Here is a 23,005-nt window from a genome sequence, read left to right as displayed (position 1 = left end):
TCTCTCTCTCTCTCTCTCTCTCTCTCTCTCTCTCTCTCTCTCTCTCTCTCGTGTCTGTATATTTCCCTCACTAATAATACAAACACGTGTCAGGTAAGAGAGACAGATAGAAATAGAACTCGCGTTGACGTCAAACCTACGCCAACATGAGATTATTACCAGTAAATTTCGTGGGAAAATCATAAGCAGACACGAGAATGCGTCAAAAAATTCTGTCCTAACTACTTGTTTAGAAATATCTTCCGTGATTCTGTTAGACACGATTAGATTTGATAGTCTTCAGGGGAATCTTAAGGAGTATTGAAAATTTTTTTTTTTGTTTTCTTGTGTAGTTTTGCGGTGTAATAATTCTCTTATTGGTTCTTAACACTATTAGATTCCTTAGTGTTCAGTTCAATTATCAGAAGTTTTTATGGTTCCAAGAGTTTTCGTGTTTAGTTTAGCACTGTATTCCTGCAGCAGTGAATGGCGGCGTGTGTTGTATCTACATTTTCATCAGTGTTTGCTTTTGTGGAACTGTTGGTGAGATATTGGATGGATAGGAAACGTAAGACTGTCCCTTTCTCTCTCTCTCTTACTCTCGCCTCTTATTCCAATTCTTGTTTCATTGTTTACATCCACAACATTCTTTCTTGTAGCTTTTAATGTTTTCTTTTCCTCTCCTTATAACTCAGTCTCCTTTTCACCACATTTATTTTCATCCTTTATTGATTTGAAGAAGTGCTTACTAATCTTTCTCGTCTTTAATTTTCAAGTTGACATCACCATTCTCATCGTTCACATCTCACTTCTCTCACTAATCTTAATGTTCTTTTTTTTCATTTTACATCTTTGGCTTACCCTTCCTAGCACACCCCACGTTTATCCTTCAATAAATAAAGTGGGGAAGTGTTTAATCTATTTCGTCCTTCATTTTCCAATCAACAATATCCTTCAAAGTCCAGGTTAGTCTCCCCTTCTACCCTCAATCCCCTGGTAATCCCTCTCTGTCTTCGGTACACTCCTCATGTCCCAGGAAGTAAAGAGAGGATATGTCCCTGCAACTGCCTCACCTTTCCATCCATCATAGCAAGCAGTTCTTATTACAAGTAAACATATCTTCCACCTTTTTGCTCTTTACCTTCATGGAGACGTCTAATTTCTCCCTCTCTCTCTTTCCGTGTCCTTGCAAAAAATGTTTATGACGCTCTTCATGTCAACAAAAGGCGACCATGGCATCAAAAGACTTATGTTCAGGCTGTGAGGAGGAAGGAAGAGCATGAAGGATAAAAAAGAGTAAGAGAAGCAGTCGAGGGGTGAATGAGTGAATGAGGTAAGAGGTGAACGAAACAGTGAGGAAATTAGAAAAGTAAGTGAGGGAGGATTGAGTAAAGGAGATTGAAATTGAGAGGAAGGGAAGAATAGAGAGAGAAGGAGGTAGATATGGAGGGGGGAAAGGACACAAAGGGAAGGAGAAGGAGAGTGAGAGGGAGGTATGGAAGAGATGAAATAGCCAGTGAGGAGTGATGCTGAAGTTGATCTGATGAGGAGAGACTGTTGGGGGGAGACTGTTGGTGGGAGACTGTTGGGGGATTCACGTACACCTGAGAAAGAAAACGGAGGCAAAATGTGTAACTGGGGGGAAAAACGAATAGTGTAGATTTTTCCCTCTCTTTCTCTTTGCCTACCCTCGATTTTAGAAGACTCTACATTCAAATACTGAATATTCTCTCTCTCTCTCTCTCTCTCTCTCTCTCTCTCTCTCTCTCTCTCTCTCTCTCTCTCTCTCTCTCTCAAGAAGAAAAGGTAGGCTAAAAGGAAAGATAGACGTGTGTGTATGTGTGTGTGTGTGTGAGTGGACACTATGGAGAGGCTTCAAGAGGCATCGAAGTAGGGCAGGCGTCAGGGAGAGGAACACAGGTGAGTGAAGAGAGGCGATGGAAGCAGAGTGAGCGTGGGCTGGGTTTAGGTGGTACAAAGAGTTACCTCGCCATATTCCCTTCTCAAAGATCCTTTATTTCTTTAGAGACGAAGATAAGAGGCGAACCCGCTCGGCTCAGACCTTCTCGGGCACCGCAAGGCCATTTATACGTCTGGAAACGAATCTAAGCCGAACCATAGGGCGGGAATGGCTGAGGGAGCAGGGAGGTTTCAGGACGAGAAGGCTGGATGTGGGGAGAGGCTGAGCTGAAAGAGTGGAAAGGAAAGTATAGGTTAGAGAGAGAGAGAGAGAGAGAGAGAGAGAGAGAGAGAGAGAGAGAGAGAGAGAGAGAGAGAGAGAGAGAGTTAAAGAAACAAACTTATAAAGAAAATAATATGGAAAAAGAAACTATGCATCAGTGAAGTTTTTAATATTTGCAAGTGTTTTAATTGTACGTTCCATCGTGTGTAGTTTTTGTTTACATGCAAGACTATAAAGAAAAGGACACCGATATTCTTCATTAAATAGACTCAAATAAACAGAAAATATGTACAAAAAAACATTAAGGAAGTGTTCAATATTCACAAGTGCAAGAGGAGCGTCACACACACACACACACACACACACACACACACACACACACACACACGCAAGCAACACAAGCCTCACTCGTCACAAAGAAACACCTCAAAACACCTGCAGAACTCACGAATATTGCAGGTGAGTCATTCCTCGTTCCCGCTGAGTTATGAACCCAAGGAGTATCGAGTCGATGCTGAGAAGCTTTCACTAGTGATGGATTGGGAGGAGGTGCAGACAAGTGTGGAGTCGCTGTGGGAGCTTTGAATAAACGTTCGTACTCTGACATACTTTTGTGCCGCTCCTCCACTTCTCTTAAAAGACTCTACTTGAAATTATTCGTATTTTTAAGGGTTTTCTGTGTTTCAGTGATAACTTAACTAGATTTCTTCATTCTTAATAGGAAAAACATTCTTGGGAAACCCGTGCGTGTGTGTGGGGGGAATGATTAACTGACCTCTTGACCTCTTAACCATACCGTCATTGTTTCCAGTAAATTTCCACTGGAGTGACTTGCTGCTCAAAATAATCCGGTTTAGTGGTGGTGACTACTAATAATTGACAGGATCTCTCTCTCTCTCTCTCTCTCTCTCTCTCTCGGCGGGAAGGGTTTTCGTACTTTTCTTCACCTTTTTATCTATATTTCCGCCGCGACCTTCATTTACCTGCGGCCTGAGAGGAGTTTTTTTCCCCTTCATTCTTTTGTCAGCTTTTTGTAGGCGGCAAGAGAGGGAGGGTGGGCTGGAGGGAGGGAAGGAGAGAGGGAGAGAGCCAAGCCTGATGAGCCGTGTGTGATGAGGCTGTGAGATGATCCTGCTAAGCCTGCCCCTCCACGCCCATGCCTCACCCTGCCTCACCTTGCCTCACTCTGCCTCTCTCGTTCTCTCCTCACCTCTCACCCTTTCCCAGTCTAAGTTTTCCTGTGTCTCTTCCTTCGTGCCCTTGTCTCTCCGTATCCTCCCTTTGTCATATAGATCGATGCAACTTCATTCTACTTTTTCTACTCTCTGCTTCACCGTGTGTGTGTGTGTGTGTGTGTGTGTGTGTGTGTGTGTGTGTGTGTGTGTGTGTGTGTGTGTGTGTGTGTGTGTCCTCTACCTCCTCCCTTATCGCTGTGTTATTAAATATTCACACTTTAATTGTTATTTTGAAAAGTGTGTGCAGGTACAATAGCGTTACTAGTTCGTCCTAACAATGCATGTCCTCTATTGTAGAAAGGTGAATAAATACACGAATAGAATGAAATAAATACGTAGATTAAAACAATACTAGTAACTTTAACAAACGAAAATGAAAAAAAATAAAGGAAGAGCATAACATAGAAAGACTAAAAAAAAAAAGTCATAGCAAATATTCAGTTAAAAATACATACATAGTCACGAGTATTAAGTATTTTCACGGAGTCTTAATCAAGTTAATGCTGTGAAATCATTTGGTAACCTCTCTGTACTTTTCCTCTCTATCGTTTCCTTCTTCCTTTGAATCACCTTCCTTAGAGAGAGAGAGAGAGAGAGAGAGAGAGAGAGAGTGTGTGTGTGTGTGTGTGTGTGTGTGTGTGTGTGTGTGTGTGTGTGTGTGTGGGCGATGATTGTTTACACGTGGCAATATTTTGTTGTTAATTGGCTTGATGAATTGATGTAGCGGTGGGTGGGTGTGAGGGCGTGGGTGGCGTGGTGGTGTGGGTGGCGTGGGTGTGGCAGGTGTGCATTCCCGCTACACCTGTTGATTCCACTTGTGACTGCCCGCCGCTGCCAAACTAGATTATGGTAATTGCCACGCCAACAAGTCTGCGCTGTTATTTTGTTTTTATTTACTTCCCTTATTTATTTATCTATTTATTTATTTTCGTGATAGTTATATATTTGTATAAGTAGTTTCCAAGTTTAGATGTATTTTTTTTTTTTTTTCGTTTTGTTTTTTTTTTCTATTTTTTTTTTTTTTTTTTTTTCATTGCCTATTGTCGTTTTTAAATATTCGTTTATTTATTCATCATTTATTCGTTTCCATGCATTGGTAAGTGTCTGCCTTTCATCATTCCTTTATTTATTTTCTTGTTTTATCGATTTTGTGTTCACTGTGAATCAAATATTAGTGATAATAATTAATGTTGATACTACTACTACTACTACTACTACTACTACTACTACTACTACTACTGCTGCTGCTGCTGCTAACACTAAGACTGAAACTAATGTTAATATTGATACTACTAACATAATATTTTTAACATCAACAACAACAAAAACAATAATAATAATAATAATAATAATAATAATAATAATAATAATAATAATGATAATAATGATAATAAATGGACTTGCTATCTTGAATTTGCTCTCATTACGCATTCATTGAGCGCACTGTCCTTATTACACTCGCGCCTCGTGGACTGAGAAGGCGGTGGTGTATTTTCGGCTGAAACATGACATGATTGCTATCGGGAACCATAATTATTTGTTTATTTAATCACTGACTTCCCCTTGCCCCAGATTACGTGTGTGTGTGTGTGTATGTGTATGTGTGTGTGTGTGTGTGTGTGTGTGTGTGTGTGTGTGTGTGTGTGTGTGTGTGTGAGGGGGAAAGTAAGGGATAGAGTATGTGAATCTTTGTTGCATATTTTGTTGTGTCTAACTTTTTTCATAACGTGTATGGTGCATTTAATAGTGTTTATGATGTATGATATAGTGTACAGTCTTATATTTCGTGTTTATAGAGCATGACATATCTTTTAAGAGTTTGTAGTGCATAATAAAGTGTTTGTTTTAATGGTGCAGTTTATAGTGAATGTAACAGTGATGAATTATGGCAGTGCAGCACCAGGGAAGTGTGATAAATTGTCGGTAATCTGAAAGGTGGTAAGCTCTTTGTTTTGTTTTGTTTTTTTTTTTAAGCCCCTTGACGTGAGAGGGACTCGAACCGCGCTCTCTCATATGTACGGGTTCAGCCACTATCAGTAGGCACCGGTCTGCAGTGGCGGGAATATGGTTGTTTATTTATACGTATACGATGACTTGTATGTTTTGTCTGACTCTTATGAACCGTGCACTTATCTAACTTAATTTTCTTTTCATATTCTGCTTTTTTTTTTTTTTAATTATCATTCTCTTTGTTTTTCACGTTTATTTTTCTTTCATCCTAAAAATAGTAATAACATCTGCATTTTTTTTTACTTTTACATTCATCCCTTTACATTTCTTAACATTAATCGATACTTATATTTTTTTAATCTCATTTCTTCTTTTTTCACATTTATGCCTCTTTCTGTCTCTCTCTCAACACTTTTCCATCCATGTCTTTCATTCATTCGCCATTTTACACATTAATTCCATTTTTTCACTCGGCTTTATCTTTCACAATTACCTTCGTTATTCACATCCTCTCTCTCCCTCTTTTTCATTTTTACTTTCCTTTCAATATCATCATTTGTCATCATTATATTTCTCCCCAATTCATCTTAATATTCTGGTGAAGTTTGTGAGGCGTGGGGAGATTAAAATGCCATTTCTCCTGTGCTGTTTACTTTTATAATCGATACCAGCAGTTTGTCAATATTTTCGCACATTAAAGTCAGTAGATAGAGACTAAAACAATATAGAAATGCATTAAAATATTCCCTTGAGACCAACAACACTGATTTTACACACACGAAAAGAAAAAAAAAAAAGTCTAAAATAAAAACAAAGAACGCATACTTTACATTCACAATCCCCCACAAATAATATCTTAGCACTTTCGAGACTACTTTGAACCTGAACCTTGAAGTATCGAACACCATCACCCTAGAACCTGAGCGACAAGTCACCATTATATAAGCGCTACGGGCGTATACTTGCGGTCTTGAAATGCATACAAAAGGATTCAAATTCCCCTTGTGCTGGCGGGAGGAGGTTTAATCTTGTCATAAGAGGATTCCGGTGTGGAGGGTGATGGAGGAATAGGGGAGGAAGCTTGTCGGGATAGGAGAGCGTGGGAGAGGAAACGAACAGGGAAGGGAAGGAGGAAGGGAGGATAGCAGTACTAGGAGGAGGAGGAGGAGGAGGAGGAGGAGGAGGAGGAGGAGGAGGAGGAGGAGGAGGGAAGGAGGAGGAAATGGAGAAGGATTAAGTTAGGGAAAGAGACAAAGAAAGGTAATGAAACTCCATCAAAGAGAAAACGATAAAGGAGGGAAAATGAGAGAGAGAGAGAGAGAGAGAGAGAGAGAGAGAGAGAGAGAGAGAGAGAGAGAGAGAGAGAGAGAGAGAGAGAGAGAGAATGAATGGACATGCAAAAAAAAATAAGTAAGGGAAACAGAATTAGAATGGAAAACAAACACACTTTACGGAAAGATGAAGCAAACAAACTAAACAGATAAACATATGAACTAATGAGCAAAGAAAACGGATATGATCAAGTCTCTCTCTCTCTCTCTCTCTCTCTCTCTCTCTCTCTCTCTCTCTCTCTCTCTCTCTCTCGTTATACTTATCTCGCTAAATTAAAAAGATAATTTCCATTTAGCATTCCAGAACGAGATCGCATTTTTTTCTCTCTCTCTTTCGTTCTCTTCAAAACTCTTAATATGAATCACTGGAGCGCGTTGTTTTTATCTCATTGTGTATATTTATTTCTTTTGTCATGCATCTATTTCACATTATTCTGAAAACCTTTGTTTGTTTGTATGTGTGTGTGTGTGTGTGTGTGTGTGTGTGTGTGTGTGTGTAGGTGCGTATTAGTCCAGGATTCTCTCTTTCTCTCTCTCTCTCTCTCTCTCTCTCTCTCTCTCTCTCTCTCTCTCTCTCTCTCTCTCTCTCTCTCTCTCTCTCTCTCTCTCTAAGAAGATTAGGAGAAACAAAAAAAATACAATTATAACCACCACTACGCAGGAAGCTCATAGTAAACTAAAGACTGGATTTGGTTCAAACTTTATATTCACCTCCTTCATTTGTTTCCTATTGCTACTAACAGGCATTGGCCGGGAACGTAAAACTCCACTCTAGGTTAATATTTATCTTGCTTACTAGAAACATGGCGCGCGATAACAATAAATGAAGCACATAACAACGAAATAAGTGAATAAAGTGTAGAATGACGAAAGTTACACGAAAAATACACGTGTCAGCCAAGTAAAAGGTCAGAAGAAGCGCACGTTCCTTAATTAATCTCACTGCACACGCCCACAGTCTCCCTACGCCATGTCTCGGCCAATGAGACAGCGGGGCAGGCACATTCGAGCACACGTGATTGAAGATGATCCAATGCCAAACTTTTCTTCGCTAACAGTTATCGAAGTAGCTGTCTGTCTGTGCGCCACCTGTTGCCTCCGTCTGGTACTGTTGACAGAGAAAGAGAGAGAGGGGGGGGATCATTATGTGTCAGTAGGGTAATCTTTTTGCTTAAAATGGTACTTTCCCCTTCGGCTTTTTAAGAATTGCCAAAATGGTGTATTTTACCTTTCCCCAACCGATAATCCAGTTGTCCCTCAAGTTCCCCCAGGCTTGCTGTTCTAGGGGAGGGATTGATGATGAAAGGGAGGAGGGACATGTAAATATTTACCCATGTACCAAACACTGAGCTCAAACATGGCTGTACCTTGAGAGAGAGAGAGAGAGAGAGAGAGAGAGAGAGAGAGAGAGAGAGAGAGCGAGAGCAGGAAGTAATTTGATGTGTTGTGTGGGAAAGAGTGGGGCATACCGAATCACCAGCCCAAAGGTCAGTCATTGGCCTTCAGACGGTTGTGTTCCGGGTTCGATCCCTCACCTTTCCTCCGTCTTTTTTTTTTTTTTCTTGTTGTGTAACCAAACATTATACTCGGGAAATAATCATGATTCTCGCGAACATAAATTTCTGATAAAGGTTTGAAGTTTTTGGGGTATTACTCTTGAAATTCACTGATTGTAAACGAAAATGAACTTTACTGACATTACTGACCAAAAACTAAGACTACATTGAACAAAACGCTCACATTACTACTGTTGCATTAAGTAAGAGACGGCCCGTGCTGGCGTTAAGAGATTAATTGCACGCGAGGCAGCTGAGGCCATGACACAACACAAGCAGAGGAACAATAATTCGGAGCTGCCATTCAGCATCCCCATTTAACTGTCAGGTTTAGATTTGAGAACGAGCGGCGAGTTGGGATGAAGTTCAAATGTGTGTGAGGGGATAGCCAAGGCAGCAGTAATGCATGCAGCGCCGCTCTCCATTCTGGGCTGCAGGGGTCAGACAGTGAGAATCAACACCCATCCTCCCTCTCTGGCAGGACCCGTCAATCCTTACCCATCTCTCCGGTGCCTTTGAACCCCACCATGACTCCAGTTTATCGTAATGCTCTGAGTCTCGAGAATAACACAGAGCGAGTTCCTTAGTCCGACAAAATTGTATACTAGATGCAAGCAGACGCAAACACACACTCACATAAATACATGCAGACATAACACATTTACACAAACATATTCATGCAGACATACGAACACATATCGTAGAAATACACATGGACTCGCATTCACACGTATACATAGATAGACACACTCAGACACATACAGACTCACGTAAACACACTTGTTAGACACATCGAACATTTTCAGACACGCTCACACACAGGCTACGTTTGTAATTACTTGTTATTCTATGGGAAAGTCACTGCAAAGGAAGGAATGTTGTTTAGCCTCAAGATTAATGAAAGTAGCCTTATTTGTGGGAATTCTGTGACGCGTAGAGCTGCCTAATTAGAGAGCGGTGACCGAATTACTGGTATACTCGTCAGGTGGTGGATGGTGGCAAGGGAATGGTGTGTTGTTGTGAAGTGAAGTGTGATTGTTGTTTATTTGTTGTTGGTATTCGTGGAGGGCGCTTGAGTTGTATTTATTTATCTATTTGTCCTTTTTTAGTTAGTCTAGATCGTGAATTTGTTTGTGAACTTGTATGTTCCTTATAGATGGCTAGTTTGCTTGTTGGTGAGTTCATTAGGCCATTTTGCTCTATACGTGTGTGTGTGTGTGTGTGTGTGTGTGTGTGTGTGTGTGTGTGTGTGTGTGTGTCTATTATCGCCACTAGTGACAACCACCTCCTCCTCCTCCTCCTCCTCCTCCCTTCACTATCACCACTTAGTCAGGCGTCTTGCACCCTATCCACGAGAACAATTGGGTCAGGCAGGCGAGGACACGAACAGTGGAAGATGCATGAGAGACGCTTATCTCACGCTCACCAAGAAATAGGAGAGGCTTGGTGATTGGTGGCGCTCTGGGGTGCTAGAGGAGCTTGTGGTGCATTTGCCTGGTGACTGGTGTGATGGTGTGGTGGTGTGATGGTGATTGTCTCATCGTGTAGAGATTTTAATGGTGATTGTGATATGAATGCGAATAATGACTGTTGTGGTCGTCATGGTGCTGTTTTGTGATGGTGACTGAATGCTATGATGATTGTATTGTATGTGATGGTGATTGTGATGAAGGTTTAATGGTGTTCGACTCGTGATGAATGATGAATAGTGCGATGTAATTGTGATGCGATTGTGATGGTGATTGTGACGTCGTTCGTGTGTGTGTGTGAGAGAGAGAGAGAGAGAGTAATGCTTATACGTAACTCCTTTCATAAAAAAAAAAGAAAAAGAAACTTACAAAAATAGCTAACTCCACTTACATAATGTTTAAAGAGTGTTTCCCTTCCCTCATGATAATACATGCAAAATATATCACTCTGCTTATAAAAGGCTTTTGAAAATACTTTATATCGCTAGGAAAAGATTTTGGAGCATGCACTTTCGTTTTTCTATCATTTTCTTTTCCTTCCCTCGTGCTTAGCCTTTAGCGGGAAGATAACATGTCTCTTACTGGGCGGCGGTTGTGAAGAGATGTTTGTTGATATGGATTATTATGATGCGGGTTGTCTTTGCTTCGTGAACGGGATATATAGTTGTTATCTTGTTTCGTTTACCTTTGTGGAATTCAGTGATCATTTTAGCATTCTCCAGCTTTTTTGTCCACTTATTTATTTCATTTTAAGCGTCGAGACTCACTCATGTTTTGCATACTACTTTATTTGGTGAACGGGATATATATAATGATTATCTTGTTTCGTTTACCTTTGAGGAATTCAGTGATCATTTTAGCATTCTCCAGCTTTTTTGTCCACTTATTTATTTCATTTTAAGCGTCGAGACTCACTCATTCAGGTTCTTTGTATGTTTTGCATATTAACTTATTTCCTCGAGATATACGTACAACCTTACACGCTCAATTGATGTGGAGCTCAGTGTGTCCTTAACATTAGCATATCCAGTTACAGCACTCCTTATATACATTTACTTATTGAGATTTCGTGATTTCAAGAACGACTTCAAGGAGTTAACCAATTTTGAATTATACTGACGTTACTTTTAGGCTTGACTCTTATTTATTTCTTTTCTTTTCGCTCTTTTTGTTGCCCTTGATCAATGTCCCTCTTTGCTGAGCCTTTTTATTTCTTTCCTCCCTGTAGAAGCTGTGGTTCCTGCACGTGTGGCCGTCGCTGCAGCAGGAGATGAGGACGCAGGAGGTATTGGCGGCGGTGCTGCAGCCCATCCTGAAGCTCATCTCAGACGTCACCACTGATGAGTACGAGAATATCATCCTCCCGCACTTCAGGTGAGTCCCGCCGCTTCACTCACCGTCACTGCGTCTGTCACTACCTCTTTGTCTCTACTGTATGCAGCTTCGTCAGTATTCCTCATCTGGTTGTGACCTTTCTCTGTTTTGCACTTTGTTTTACTTCTAGTGCTGCAATCTTTATCCTTACTGTTCATACTTTATTTAGTTCCGTTTGTCAGTGTTCCCTTCATTTTGGATTCTCTTTCTCTTTAAAGATACACTCGTATTCCGTCCTGCAGTCTTCATGCCAGTTCAGTCCTTCATCACCAGTACTGTTTCTCTTGGTAGGCAGAGTATGCCAGGGATAAACCTCTGGTAAATATGTGAACTAATAAAACGTTGTGAAGATTGTGAAGATGTTTGTGCCTTGGTGAAAGGGATAACGATCTGAAAAAAGCTGGGAAAAAATGCAGTGGTGTGTACCTTTTCCCTCCGCAACTTTCTCACAGCAGCCTACAAACATTCATGCTGGCTGTCTGCTCTCAGCCTGGAGCTTCGCGGCTAATCCCTTCCTGGCACAATAAATCCTGTACAGATAGATTGGTAAGCCTGGACGTGCACTCTTCTGGAAAAGCGCACACTCACTATAAAACTAACTACATGTTATAGAAGACCTGAAGGACTTACAAGTATTGGTGTACATACGTATGTCCATTATATGAATTCCGTCACAGTGCGTGGGTGACAAGTAGTATTTATTATTACTTCTGATGTTTGGTCACTATCTTACAAAACACGCTTTGATTTATACATCGTAAATATGATTTTCATCTAGTCTGCTGGGTCACACATGGCTCCTTACCAGACATGATGGAGATTTCGCGCCACCATTTTAACGATACAATTTTAACTGCCCATCACATCCTAAAGAACAAAAAAGGCGCTAAAATAACACAAGAACAAAACATAAGATAAGTTGAAAAAAAGAGAGATAGATACAAACAAATATACGAAAAGATAACGCACACTTAGAAAACACAAGAAGTGGTAATACATTATGGAGAAACTCTCTCTCTCTCTCTCTGTCGGCACTTTTCCACCTGTGGCTGGCGTGGCGGTATCGTGGAGCAGAGGCAGTCCATCTCCATAAGCGTGATAAACGGTCCTCGTGGATGGCTCTCTAGGCGCCTCGCTCTCCTGTTGTAAGCGTCGGTACCTTTGAGATAAGCTTCATGATTTTTTTTTTTTTTTAGTCAGTGCAGCGTCAGGAGGGATTAGAGCGGGTGGTGGTGTAGGTGGAGACAGCTGGGGCGTGAGGGAAACAATGGGTGAATGGATAATGAAGCCTCCATTAAGCCCTGTTGTTGTTGATATTGTCATCGCATTAACCCTTGCTATCAGCGGGCATATTGCGGTAATAACCATTTCTCTCTCTCTCTCTCTCTCTCTCTCTCTCTCTCTCTCTCTCTCTCTCTCTCTCTTGTTTCTGTGGTTCCCCTTCAAGTTGTCAAGTGTTGTCTAACGTTCTTGTTTTTCATAACGTGCTCACCCGTCTTAGTAAGATTAGCAAGTGTATATGGTAGGTATTCTTTGGATCTAAACTGTACTTGCTTCATTATTGATGTTATTGTTATTGCGCCATGAAAGGGAGAGTCACGTTCGTTTAATGGGGAAAAAATGAATATGAAATTATTGTGTTGTCACGTTTGTTTATTGTTGTTGTTGTTGTTGTTGTTGTTGTTGTTGTTGCTTCTGCTATTATTATTATTATTATTATTATTATTATTATTATTATTATTATTATTATTATTATTATTATTATTATTATTATTATTATTATTATTATTACCGACATTACTACTACTACTTTTACAATCCTGCTATTTTTACTCCCATTGCTATCATTATCACCATCATCTGGGAATTGCAGTAATATGCCGAAATAAAACAGTTCAAACACACACACACACACACACACACACACACACACACACACACACACACACACACACACACACACAGAAGTATTGATTTTATCCGCTGGTCAGGATCTAAAATATTCAGGAGCACCGGCAATACCCTTACAGCACCAGCACCACCACCACCACCACCACCACCACCACCACCACCACCACCACCACCACCACACACCAATATTACCTTCAGCACTCATCCACACTATCTCTGCAAATACCACACACATATACCACCACACACCACTACCACCACCACAACACCCTTCAAAACACACCACCACTAACCAGGCCTCAACACCAAGACATCACCACCACCTCTCACTCCATGACTCACCCAACCACACCCAACCAAGGCTCCAGTATAGACGACATTCATCTGCTGCCTCCTCACTTTATTTTCGAATGAGACCTAGCCATCTCTCTCTCTCTCTCTCTCTCTCTCTCTCTCTCTCTCTCTCTCTCTCTCTCTCTCTCTCTCTCTCTCTCTCTCTCTCTCTCTCTCTCTCTCTCTCTCTCTCTCTCTCTCTCTCTCTCTCTCTCAAGTAAATCCTGTATGTTTTTCTGCTTCTTTGTTTGTTTTGTGTTTGTTTGTGTGTGGAGAGACCGATAACAATGCTACTTTATTTGATGGTGAGTGATTGACAGGTGTGTGTACCTACCATCTCTCTCTCTCTCTCTCTCTCTCTCTCTCTCTCTCTCTCTCTCTCTCTCTCTCTCTCTCTCTCATCCTGGACGAATTATTGCTATTAGTTTACTTCAGTTCGTAGAAATGATTGAATTCCCGGGAGGACACCACCAGCTGACGCCCTCGAGCAGTTTTCTGGCGGCATGAAGAGCCTGGAGATAACACATAACTCCAACACAAGAGGTCGTAAACATATCTAATGGTCTATGAAGAGACATTACCAGCGTGGGGCGAAATAAAAAAATAAATACCGTATTTCTCACAAGGCTGACGGATGGGAAATTACACACACACACACACACACACACACACACACACACACACACACACACACACACACACACACACACACACACACACACACACACACACACACACACACACACACACACACACACACACACACACACACAGATAGATAGATAGATAGATAGATAGATAGATAGATAGATAGAGAGAGAGAGAGAGAGAGAGAGAGAGAGAGAGAGAGAGAGAGAGAGAGAGAGAGCAACACATTTTCAATAGGTTTTTAAAAATATTGTCTTTTCAAATTGACGTTCGTGGCTTGAGAACATTTTAACATTTCACCCCCAGTAAGCACAGAGGGGGGCGGTGTTCCCTTACTGCTGACCTGAAGAACTCTTGCTGATCACACGCCACCCACTCAAAGGGAAGGGGGAAAAACGACCCCTCTTTTTATCTTTTTGTGTAGGGGTGGTACTTTTTCGCCACTTTTTCCATTATTCTTCCTGTTTCGTTTTTTTTTTTCTCTCTGTTTTACTTTTCTCTTAATCTTCTTTTTCGTGTATAGGGTTCGGTATTTTTGGCACGTTTCTCTTTTGCTTTCATTATTTTACTCTTTTTCTTTATTTCTTTGTCGCCTTCCCCTAGATTTTCCCTTTTTCCTTTTCTTTTCAGCTGTTTTGCTTTTATATTCTTTTACTGGTTCCCTCTGAGGTTTTTTTTTCCTCCTCTTCCATTCATCATCTCATTCTTTGTTTCGTTACTTTTCCCGTTTCTTTCCTTAATTCTTTCTTTTTCTCTTTCTATCTATCTATATTTAATTTCATTTTGTTTGCTTGTTTTGTCTCTTGAGCGCTTTCTGTCCCTCACTCTTTAAACATACGTCTATTTATTCTTTTGCCACTCATAGCTGTCAAAATACCAACAAAGAACGAGCAAAAAGAACAAGAAAACAAACGTCAAATGAAAAAATCCAATACGACACCATCATTGTCTGGAGAAAGGAAAATAGGAAAAGAAAATTAGATAGGAATCCTTAAGGACGTTTTGTGATTGGTATTCGTTATATTCGTTAGCTATCGGACGGAGGAGAGGAAAGGGACGAGCAGCAGGTAAAGAGAAGAAGAAGAAGAAGAAGAAGAAGAAGAAAAGAAGAAGAAGAAGAAGCTCTCAGAGGTTCTTCGATTTAAGCATTCCTTTCTAGCCTCTGGATGGCGGATCTATATAAAGGGAGCGAGGCGCGAAGAAGAGCAGCGAGGGGGAGAAAGACGATGGCCAGGACACAGAGAAAGAGAGAATATGATGGCGATTGGAGAAAGGAGTCAGCCACCAAGAAAGAATTTTAGGTTGTACATGAAAGAAAATGTGTGATGTAGTGTAATGCAATGTAGGATTTGGGAAGATTGTGGAAGAAAGTGACGAGAAACTGATGATGATGCGATGGTGATGTCAGAAAGAAAATGATAATAGATAAATAAATAAAACTTCATGAAGGAGAAAGGTGAAGCAGATTGTCGTTTAGTGGTGGAAGAAAATGAAGAGGAATGTAAGATCATTATGGCGTAGAGAGAGAGAGAGAGAGAGAGAGAGAGAGAGAGAGAGAGAATGTTATGAAGATTTGCTAGTGTGAAAGAAAATATTAAATAAAATACAAGGTCAATTGTTTATAAATGTGTGGCGAGGTACAGAGATTGCCGGGATTTGAGGGGGAAATGGAAAAAAAGAAGAAGAAAAATGGAATGGAAATTTTTGAGTGAAGAAAATGGTGAGCTAGAACATAGGACAGTGGTGCATGAAATTGTAGTTGAATGTAGAGATTGAAGTTACTTTGAATGTTCCGGAGTAAAAAGTTAAATGGAAGGGCACACGTACGAAGAAAACGATAAAATTTCACATGCAAAAAAAAAAAATAAATGAATAACAAAACTATACACAATGCATCATGAGAAGTTTCCACGTCACCTGTCAAGACTAAAGCTAAAACCGATAAAACTAAAGCTATAATTCTCCACTGAAAGAGAGAGAGAGAGAGAGAGAGAGAATCATTGTGTTGGTACCACTTAGACATCTATTAACTCCTTGAATGCCATAACGAGGTTCCATATTCATTTTGCTTACTATTCGGTGATTTTGATACGGTTCCAGAAACTTAGGGGGGATTTGATAGTAAAGATATTGGCCATTAATCGTCTGACCTCCATACACCCTTCCTAATGTCAATCAAATGGTTTAATCGTACACAAATCTCAAGGTAAAAATGTGTCCCAGTATTGAAGATTGTGGCCATTAATCGTCTGACCTCCATACACCCTTTCTAATGTCAATAAAATGGTCTTATCGTACACAAATCTCAAAATAAAAATGTGTCCCAGTAATGACAAACTTAAGCATCGTAGAAAGCCCTCTGCCTTCCTTGCAAGCTTTGCATACTTCATTACGAGAAACACAAACCTGGCCACAGAATTAGTCGACAGGAAGAACAAAGGAAAAAGCGAGAGAGAGAGACAGAGAGGGGAAGGAACCGTACTTTTCTGAACACACCTCTAAGCGGCACCTGTGTTATATATTAGCATCTGTGGGATCAAAAAGATTAGAGCGATCAAAAGCTGGTTCGTATATTAATGACAGTGGTGGGATTCAAACGGGAACCTCATAGGGGGAAGATTTTTCTTTTTTATTTTCTGCTGTTTTTTCTTATAAGCACAATCGCCCAGTGCTGGTGTGTATGTGCAATGCCAGAGAGAGGGAGAGGAAGAGGGAGAAAGAGAGTACTGCCATCAAGAACACCACTAAAAGAAGAACGCATTCATCGGTCCACGGAAACCAGAAATGTGGCGGAATCCGATAGCCCGCGCAATCCTCGAACAGATGACGAATTCCCGATACAGTTAATGCCACGATTATGCGGCGGGTGGGGAAGGGAGAGCCGAGGGTGAAATTATCATAAATTCCGGGGATCCTCGAGGGTGATTGATGCGCCTGACGGATTATTAGAAGGTGATTGGTTGTGCAGACGAGACCAGGCAGGCATTCAGGGCACATTGAAGCACACCGCATCGTTCACTGAAGCTGATTGAAGCCTCGATATATACGTGAATGAACCGCGATGCAAAACTAAGGCTATACACATACGCCATTAATGGGTTTCCGGCACGTGAATGGCGCCTCAGCATTAGTGGATATGAGCGGGGGATTCAGCTACTGCTTCCTGGATCGCGGCTCTCAGATCCTCCTTTTATATTTGTATGTATGGCGTGGAGTGAGAGGAAGTGAGTCGAGGCACGCTTCACGAGACCCCCATTGAAACTGTTAACGGGGTGTCTCTCGCGATGGTGTCATTCTGCATGCAAGACAAACCACAGCGGGATTAGAACTTTTTATACAACGCCAAGGAGAGATGTGTGTGTGTGTGTGTGTGTGTGTGTGTGTGTCCACCTCTAGCTTGTCTTTTTCGTGCACTGAGCCTTTCTCCCCTTCCCGCCTCTTCCTCTTCTTCCTCCATTAATATCCTCTTTCCTGTTCCATTTGCATCTTTCTTCCTTCACATCCTCTCACTCTCTCCTCGCCTCTCTTCTCTCCATTACCATCCACATCCTCTCTTTCCTCAGTTCCCTTCTCCACGCTGTAACTCCTCTTCCCTTTCCTCCTCCTAGTCTTCCCTCCCTCCCTCCCTCCATCCCTTCCCATCTACCATACCATACTGCCATTCTCTCTCTCTCTCTCTCTCTCTCTCTCTCTCTCTCTCTCTCTCTCTCTCTCTCTCTCTCTCTCTCTCTCCTTCCTTTGTCTTCCCTATCTATCCCTTGCCACTTCTACTCTCATTCCCACTCTCTCTGACACTCCCTTCTCCCTTTCTCTCCCACTGGCTTACTCTTACTTTCTTACTCTCCCATCTTCTCTTTCATTCTTATAATAATTCCTAGTCTGTTACCTCTTTTACTGATAAATTCTTTAGGTTATTTGTTACTTCTCTCTTATCTACGACTTAAGCTGTTTCAAGAGAGGAGTTTCGAAATAACTTTGATTTTTTGTATTGTCTGTTTCTGGAGGGGTAATTACGGCTGTTTCCTCCCTCACACCCTCATTTTTGTTGTGTCCGCGGCAAGCTTCCTTGACACGTAAACACTAATAACCATTCCTCAGTCAATTTCTCCCACACCATCTGCCTCACCATCTGCCATCCCTCCACTCCAGCTTCACTTTCACTCATCAACACCTTCCCTTTCTCTTTTCCAGGGGTGTGTTTAACGTGCCCAAGAGTATCCAGGCCTCTGTCACGCTACTCGAGAACATCCACGTTATCCTCGAGAAGACTCCCAGTGAGGATGTTTCCACTGACATCCTGCCCATCATCTACGCTGGCCTTGAGTCCTCCACCGTGCAGGTTCAGGTGAGTCCCGCGGCTGGAAAGGGCGGAAAAAGAAGTCAGGAACGGTAAGATGGGTCTAGAAGGCGGAAAATGCTGAAAGAAATGGATCTGGAAAAGGATGGTAGATAAGGGAAAGAAAAAAAAATGGGTCTGGGATAAGATGGGTATGGAATGTGGGACAGGGAGGGAAAAGAAGTCTGTTTAGATGTATATAGAGTGCTGGGAGAAGAGAGAAAGATAGGTCTGGATTGGGCAAATGAGTGTGAAGTGCGAGAATAGTCGGGAAGATATAGGTTTGCAAGGTTGGAGGGAGGTGAGTGAGAGGAGAAACGGAGAAGACTGGAAATGAAAGGCTGAAGGAAAACTACTGGACAACACGAAGCTGGGGAGATATCAAGGTGTTCTCCTATTTGCTAATTTTTGTACGTTATGTAGAAAAATAGACCGAAACAGCGTCCTTTCTACTATTCTCTAGCATCTACACACCTTTCCTCCTTACGTGCTTCTACACCAGCTTGTACCTGTGAGGGGAGGAGTGAGGAGAGTAAGGAAGTGTCTTGCAGGTAACAAAGGAACAGACAGGTGAGTTTTGCCTTTAAGGTGATTCTGCTTCGAATGGTTTGGGGTGTTTGATCCTTTTTTTCCTTCAATGGACGTTTCTATGGTGCGCCTCTGTCAGTCTCTTCTTTGATGTTGTCATTTTAGCTTTCTTCTTCTTCTTTGTTATTCATTTTCTTCTTCTGCGTCTTCTTCTTCTTCTTCTTCTTCTTCTTCTTCTTCTTCTTCTTCTTCTTCTTCTTCTTCTTCTTCTTCTTCTTCAGATTCTTCAGATTCTTCTTCTTCTTCAGATTCTTATTCTGTACATAGTTATTAGCTTCTTCCCTTGTCATATATTACTCCGCTTTACACTCTCAGCACCAGCAACAACAACAGTAGCAACAGCAGCAGCAGCAGCAACAACAACAACAACAACAACAACAACAACAACAACAACAACAACAACAACAACAACACTTGGCCGACACATAGAACTGGAATAAAAAAGTTACTACAAGAACAACTGGTCTGGAATCAGATTTGTTGTTGTTATTGTTGATGGTAGTGGTGGTGATGGTGGTGGTGGTGTTCCTTTGTCTCTTTAATCATCCAACCAATTTATATTTTTGAAGTGGTCGCCGCGCTGTATAATTCCTTGCATTATTATTCTTTTTTCGTTCATTTGAGGCTATAAAAAGAACGCAAGTGATGTATCGTGTTTGCGAGTTTTTCCTCTGAAGTGTAGATGAATATTTTTGCCTCCCAGTCTGCGCGAACGTGTAATTATGGAAAGAAACGTAATGCTGAAATTAGACTTAAAAACACACATCAATCACGTCATGTACGTCAGACGGAATTAGAGTTGATGCCTCTCGTGTATCGTTTACTCTTCTTCCAATAAAGATTTCATCAGTTTTCAGGACGAGACAAAGACAGCTTACACCCCAATACCTCTTTGATATTTGTTTCAGCTCTCGTCCCACAGCATGTCTCCAAATTTTACGGCGTGACAAGAACAGCTGGTAGAATGGCGAATTTAAGAATTTGATACCACTCAGACATATATTTTAGTTCTCTTCCAATAATATTCCTGATCGTTTGACCGGCTGTTCAAGGAGGAACGTCAACGAAGAAACAAAGAGTGGAATGGAAGAATAGAACTGTGGCAAAGTTGCAATGAGAGGAGAGGAAGCAACAAAATTGGAACGAGTCTGGAAAAGACGCCAAACTCTGAATAGAGAAACGTCAAAGGAAAAAGAAGAAAATTAATAGAGCTGACAATGGAAAATTAAATTCTATTAGAGAGTATTAAGAACTATACTAAAGTAGGAAGCTGAAAAATATTGTTTCTAACACATTAAAGCTAAGCGAGATTTCCCATCCCAATTAGGAATCACAGGAACATATAGGGAATTAAGACTCCTATTATCTTTCGCCTCGAGCTTTCATAAGGATTATTTTTAAAGCCGAAGAAATCATTATTGCGATTAACGTGGTTGTTTTTCTCACTGATGACGTAGAATTTATGTTGAATTATAATTGTTATCACTGAAAAACTTGAAAACCTCCATCATTCCCTGAGAACATGATAAGAATTGATAAGAACGAGATGAGGCCCTGAAACGATTTCGAGTATTGTTCTGAGTAGTATGCTGTGGTTTGTGGCGCCTCTGGCGATTAGGTAAAGCCTATTTATTATAAGTCACCTGTAAGATAATGGAGTTGCCAGCTTATGAATGAGTAGGACTGTAAGTTCGAGAGATTACTCTTCTTTTGGCAATTTTTGGTGATGGGAACTATGTTATTGTACCTAGAGTGACTTTAGACGATTTTACGACATATGCTTTGGGTTAATTAGTATATAAATTTACACGCGCACGTATTTAAACATAATTACAATGATTTTATACACTCACACACACACACACACACACACACACATACATCTCACCCTCTCCTCTCCTTACTCTACAAAGGTCGCGGCGGTGGTAGCGGCGACAAATGCTTCTGAGTACCTTGACGCCGAGGCCATAAAGAAAACGGTACTGCCGCGGACGAAGGCGATCTACGAGAAGTCCCCCACTGACGTGTCCCTCTGCCTGACGGTGCTCGGGTGTATAGAAAAGATCCTGGACAAGCTGGAGCGGTCGGCGATCATTGATGACGTGTTGCCAATCCTTGCTGACGTGAAACTGCAGGACGCCGACGTTACTGTCAAGGTTGTAAGTACGTAACCTTCCGCTCTTCTGTTCCCGTGGTGTGTGTGTGTGTGTGTGTGTGTGTGTGTGTGTGTGTGTGTGTGTGTGTGTGTGTGTGTGTGTGTGTGTGTGTGTGTGTGTGTGTGTGTCAGTGTTGTTTCATCGTGTTCTCTTCTTCTTCTTCTTCTTCTTCTTCTTCTTCTTCTTCTTCTTTGTCTTTCCATCAGACCGTATATCTGTCTCTGGTTCCGTCGGTCTGTATAGTATGTCCGTATGTGTGTATGCACGCACTATATACATTATGTACCTGCGTATATATGTATGTATAGCATGTATGTATGTATGTATGTATGTTCATTAACTCAAAAGTTCAGATATAACCTGCTTATATCCTGCTTTCCCCAGAGAGAGAGAGAGAGAGAGAGAGAGAGAGAGAGAGAGAGAGAGAGAGAGAGAGAGAGAGAGAGAGAGAGAGAGAGAGAGAGAGAGATTTTTGCATACACTCCAAAAAAGAAAAATCTAATTTATTCCCCACAAAGCTACGCCGTGCAATAAATAAAAGCGCCAGTAAAGCTGAATGAGGGAAGACTAGTAGGTGATCAAAGCAATAAACACACTAGGAACCAATCAATCACTTTCTCAGTCTATAAAAAAAAAGATCGTCAATATTCGTTAGTAACATGCATTATATTGCTTAACTCTTGCTTACTTAACACACACATACACACACACACACACACACACACACACACACACACACACACACACACACACACACACAAGGATGAAAAACGCCTATCCTTTTTTTTTCTTCATTTTACACTTTGTTTCCAAATCTCGTTTTATAAAACTGTCTCGTCTGTTTCCTTGATTAGGGAGAATGAGGAAGCAATATCGTGATCCCCTCGCTGGAATACAGGTGGCTCTGCTCCTCAAGTCTTTGGTAAAGACCTGAAAATTCAAAAGGGAGAAGAGGTCCTAAGTCTCCTTCTGATGGTCCGACGCGTCCGTTCCATTGGTCCGCGCTTCTAACTTTCAAGTTGTCCTGTATATGTGTGTGTGTGTGTGTGTGTGTGTGTGTGTGTGTGTGTGTGTGTGTGTGTGTGTGTGTGTGTGTGTGTGTGTGTGTGTTGGTGCACCTATTTTTCACCACTGCTGGCACCGCAGTCACTAGAATTTCGCAGATTCCACGGAGTTCATTTACAAACACATTTCTCGACCAAGTCCTGTAAGCTTTGAAAAAAAAAAAATGTTTATCCTTGAATTCCACTCCGTGTTTTAAGTAGAGTCATGAGTGAAACGCAGTGACGAATTCTTTTGCGAGGTTTGTAGCTTGGATGTTTCACCGCGTGCGAGGCGTCAGATGCGACCGTCCTTTTGAGCGTTGACGCGAAATTTGTTAATGGCAAAGTTATTGTAAGAAACTCGTCTTTTTTTGTTTCATTTGCTTCTCCTCGGGTTCGTTCTCGTTATTATAATTTCTCTGTAAACTATATTCTTTCTTCCTCTCGTTTACGCCCTCCTCCTCCTCCTCCTCCTCCTCCAGATAGCGTTACTAAAACTGCACATTCCTCTTTCTTTACAGACATCTACAGACTCATGCTTGGCGTCAAGAAGTTCGGGCTGAGCGTCAACCTGCTTGCCACTCGTATCCTCCCTTCGCTGCTGCCGCTCACAGTCAGTCCCTCCCTCAACCTGATCCAGTTCAGCTTCCTCCTGCAGACCATCCATGAAATGCTCGACCACATAGACAAGTGAGTGAGGCGGTGGCACTGGCTTGGAAGGAGGATAGGCCCAGTGCTCCAGTTTAGTGGTTTGATTGCTATGCTCTCCAGCCCCCCTCCCTCCAGCCGCCATCTCTCTCTCTCTCTCTCTCTCTCTCTCTCTGCATTCAACTTTTTTTCTGTTCGTTCACATTATTCTTCCCTGTTCTTCATTTCCCGACTTCTCTACCCCCTCTAACCTTGAAATTTTACCT

At 41.5% G+C, this 23,005-nt stretch overlaps 1 protein-coding gene across 3 annotated transcripts in view; it reads left to right on the top strand.

The window, feature by feature from the left end:
* Positions 1-23,005, top strand: part of LOC123509490 (SCY1-like protein 2) — a 307,200-nt gene that overhangs the window by 253,790 nt on the left and 30,405 nt on the right. For all 3 annotated transcript variants that reach the window (XM_045263803.1, XM_045263802.1, XM_045263804.1), the window contains exons 10-13: positions 10,931-11,076; positions 18,160-18,313; positions 20,806-21,055; positions 22,613-22,781. In XM_045263803.1, coding sequence (XP_045119738.1) covers positions 10,931-11,076; positions 18,160-18,313; positions 20,806-21,055; positions 22,613-22,781 — 719 coding nt within the window. The remainder of the gene's footprint in view (positions 1-10,930; positions 11,077-18,159; positions 18,314-20,805; positions 21,056-22,612; positions 22,782-23,005) is intronic.

Source organism: Portunus trituberculatus, chromosome 27 (assembly GCF_017591435.1).
Source record: "Portunus trituberculatus isolate SZX2019 chromosome 27, ASM1759143v1, whole genome shotgun sequence".
NCBI classification, from domain to species: Eukaryota; Metazoa; Arthropoda; class Malacostraca; order Decapoda; family Portunidae; genus Portunus; species Portunus trituberculatus.
The sequence above is the reverse complement of the archived record's forward strand: the minus strand, read 5'-3'. Positions and strand labels throughout refer to the sequence as shown.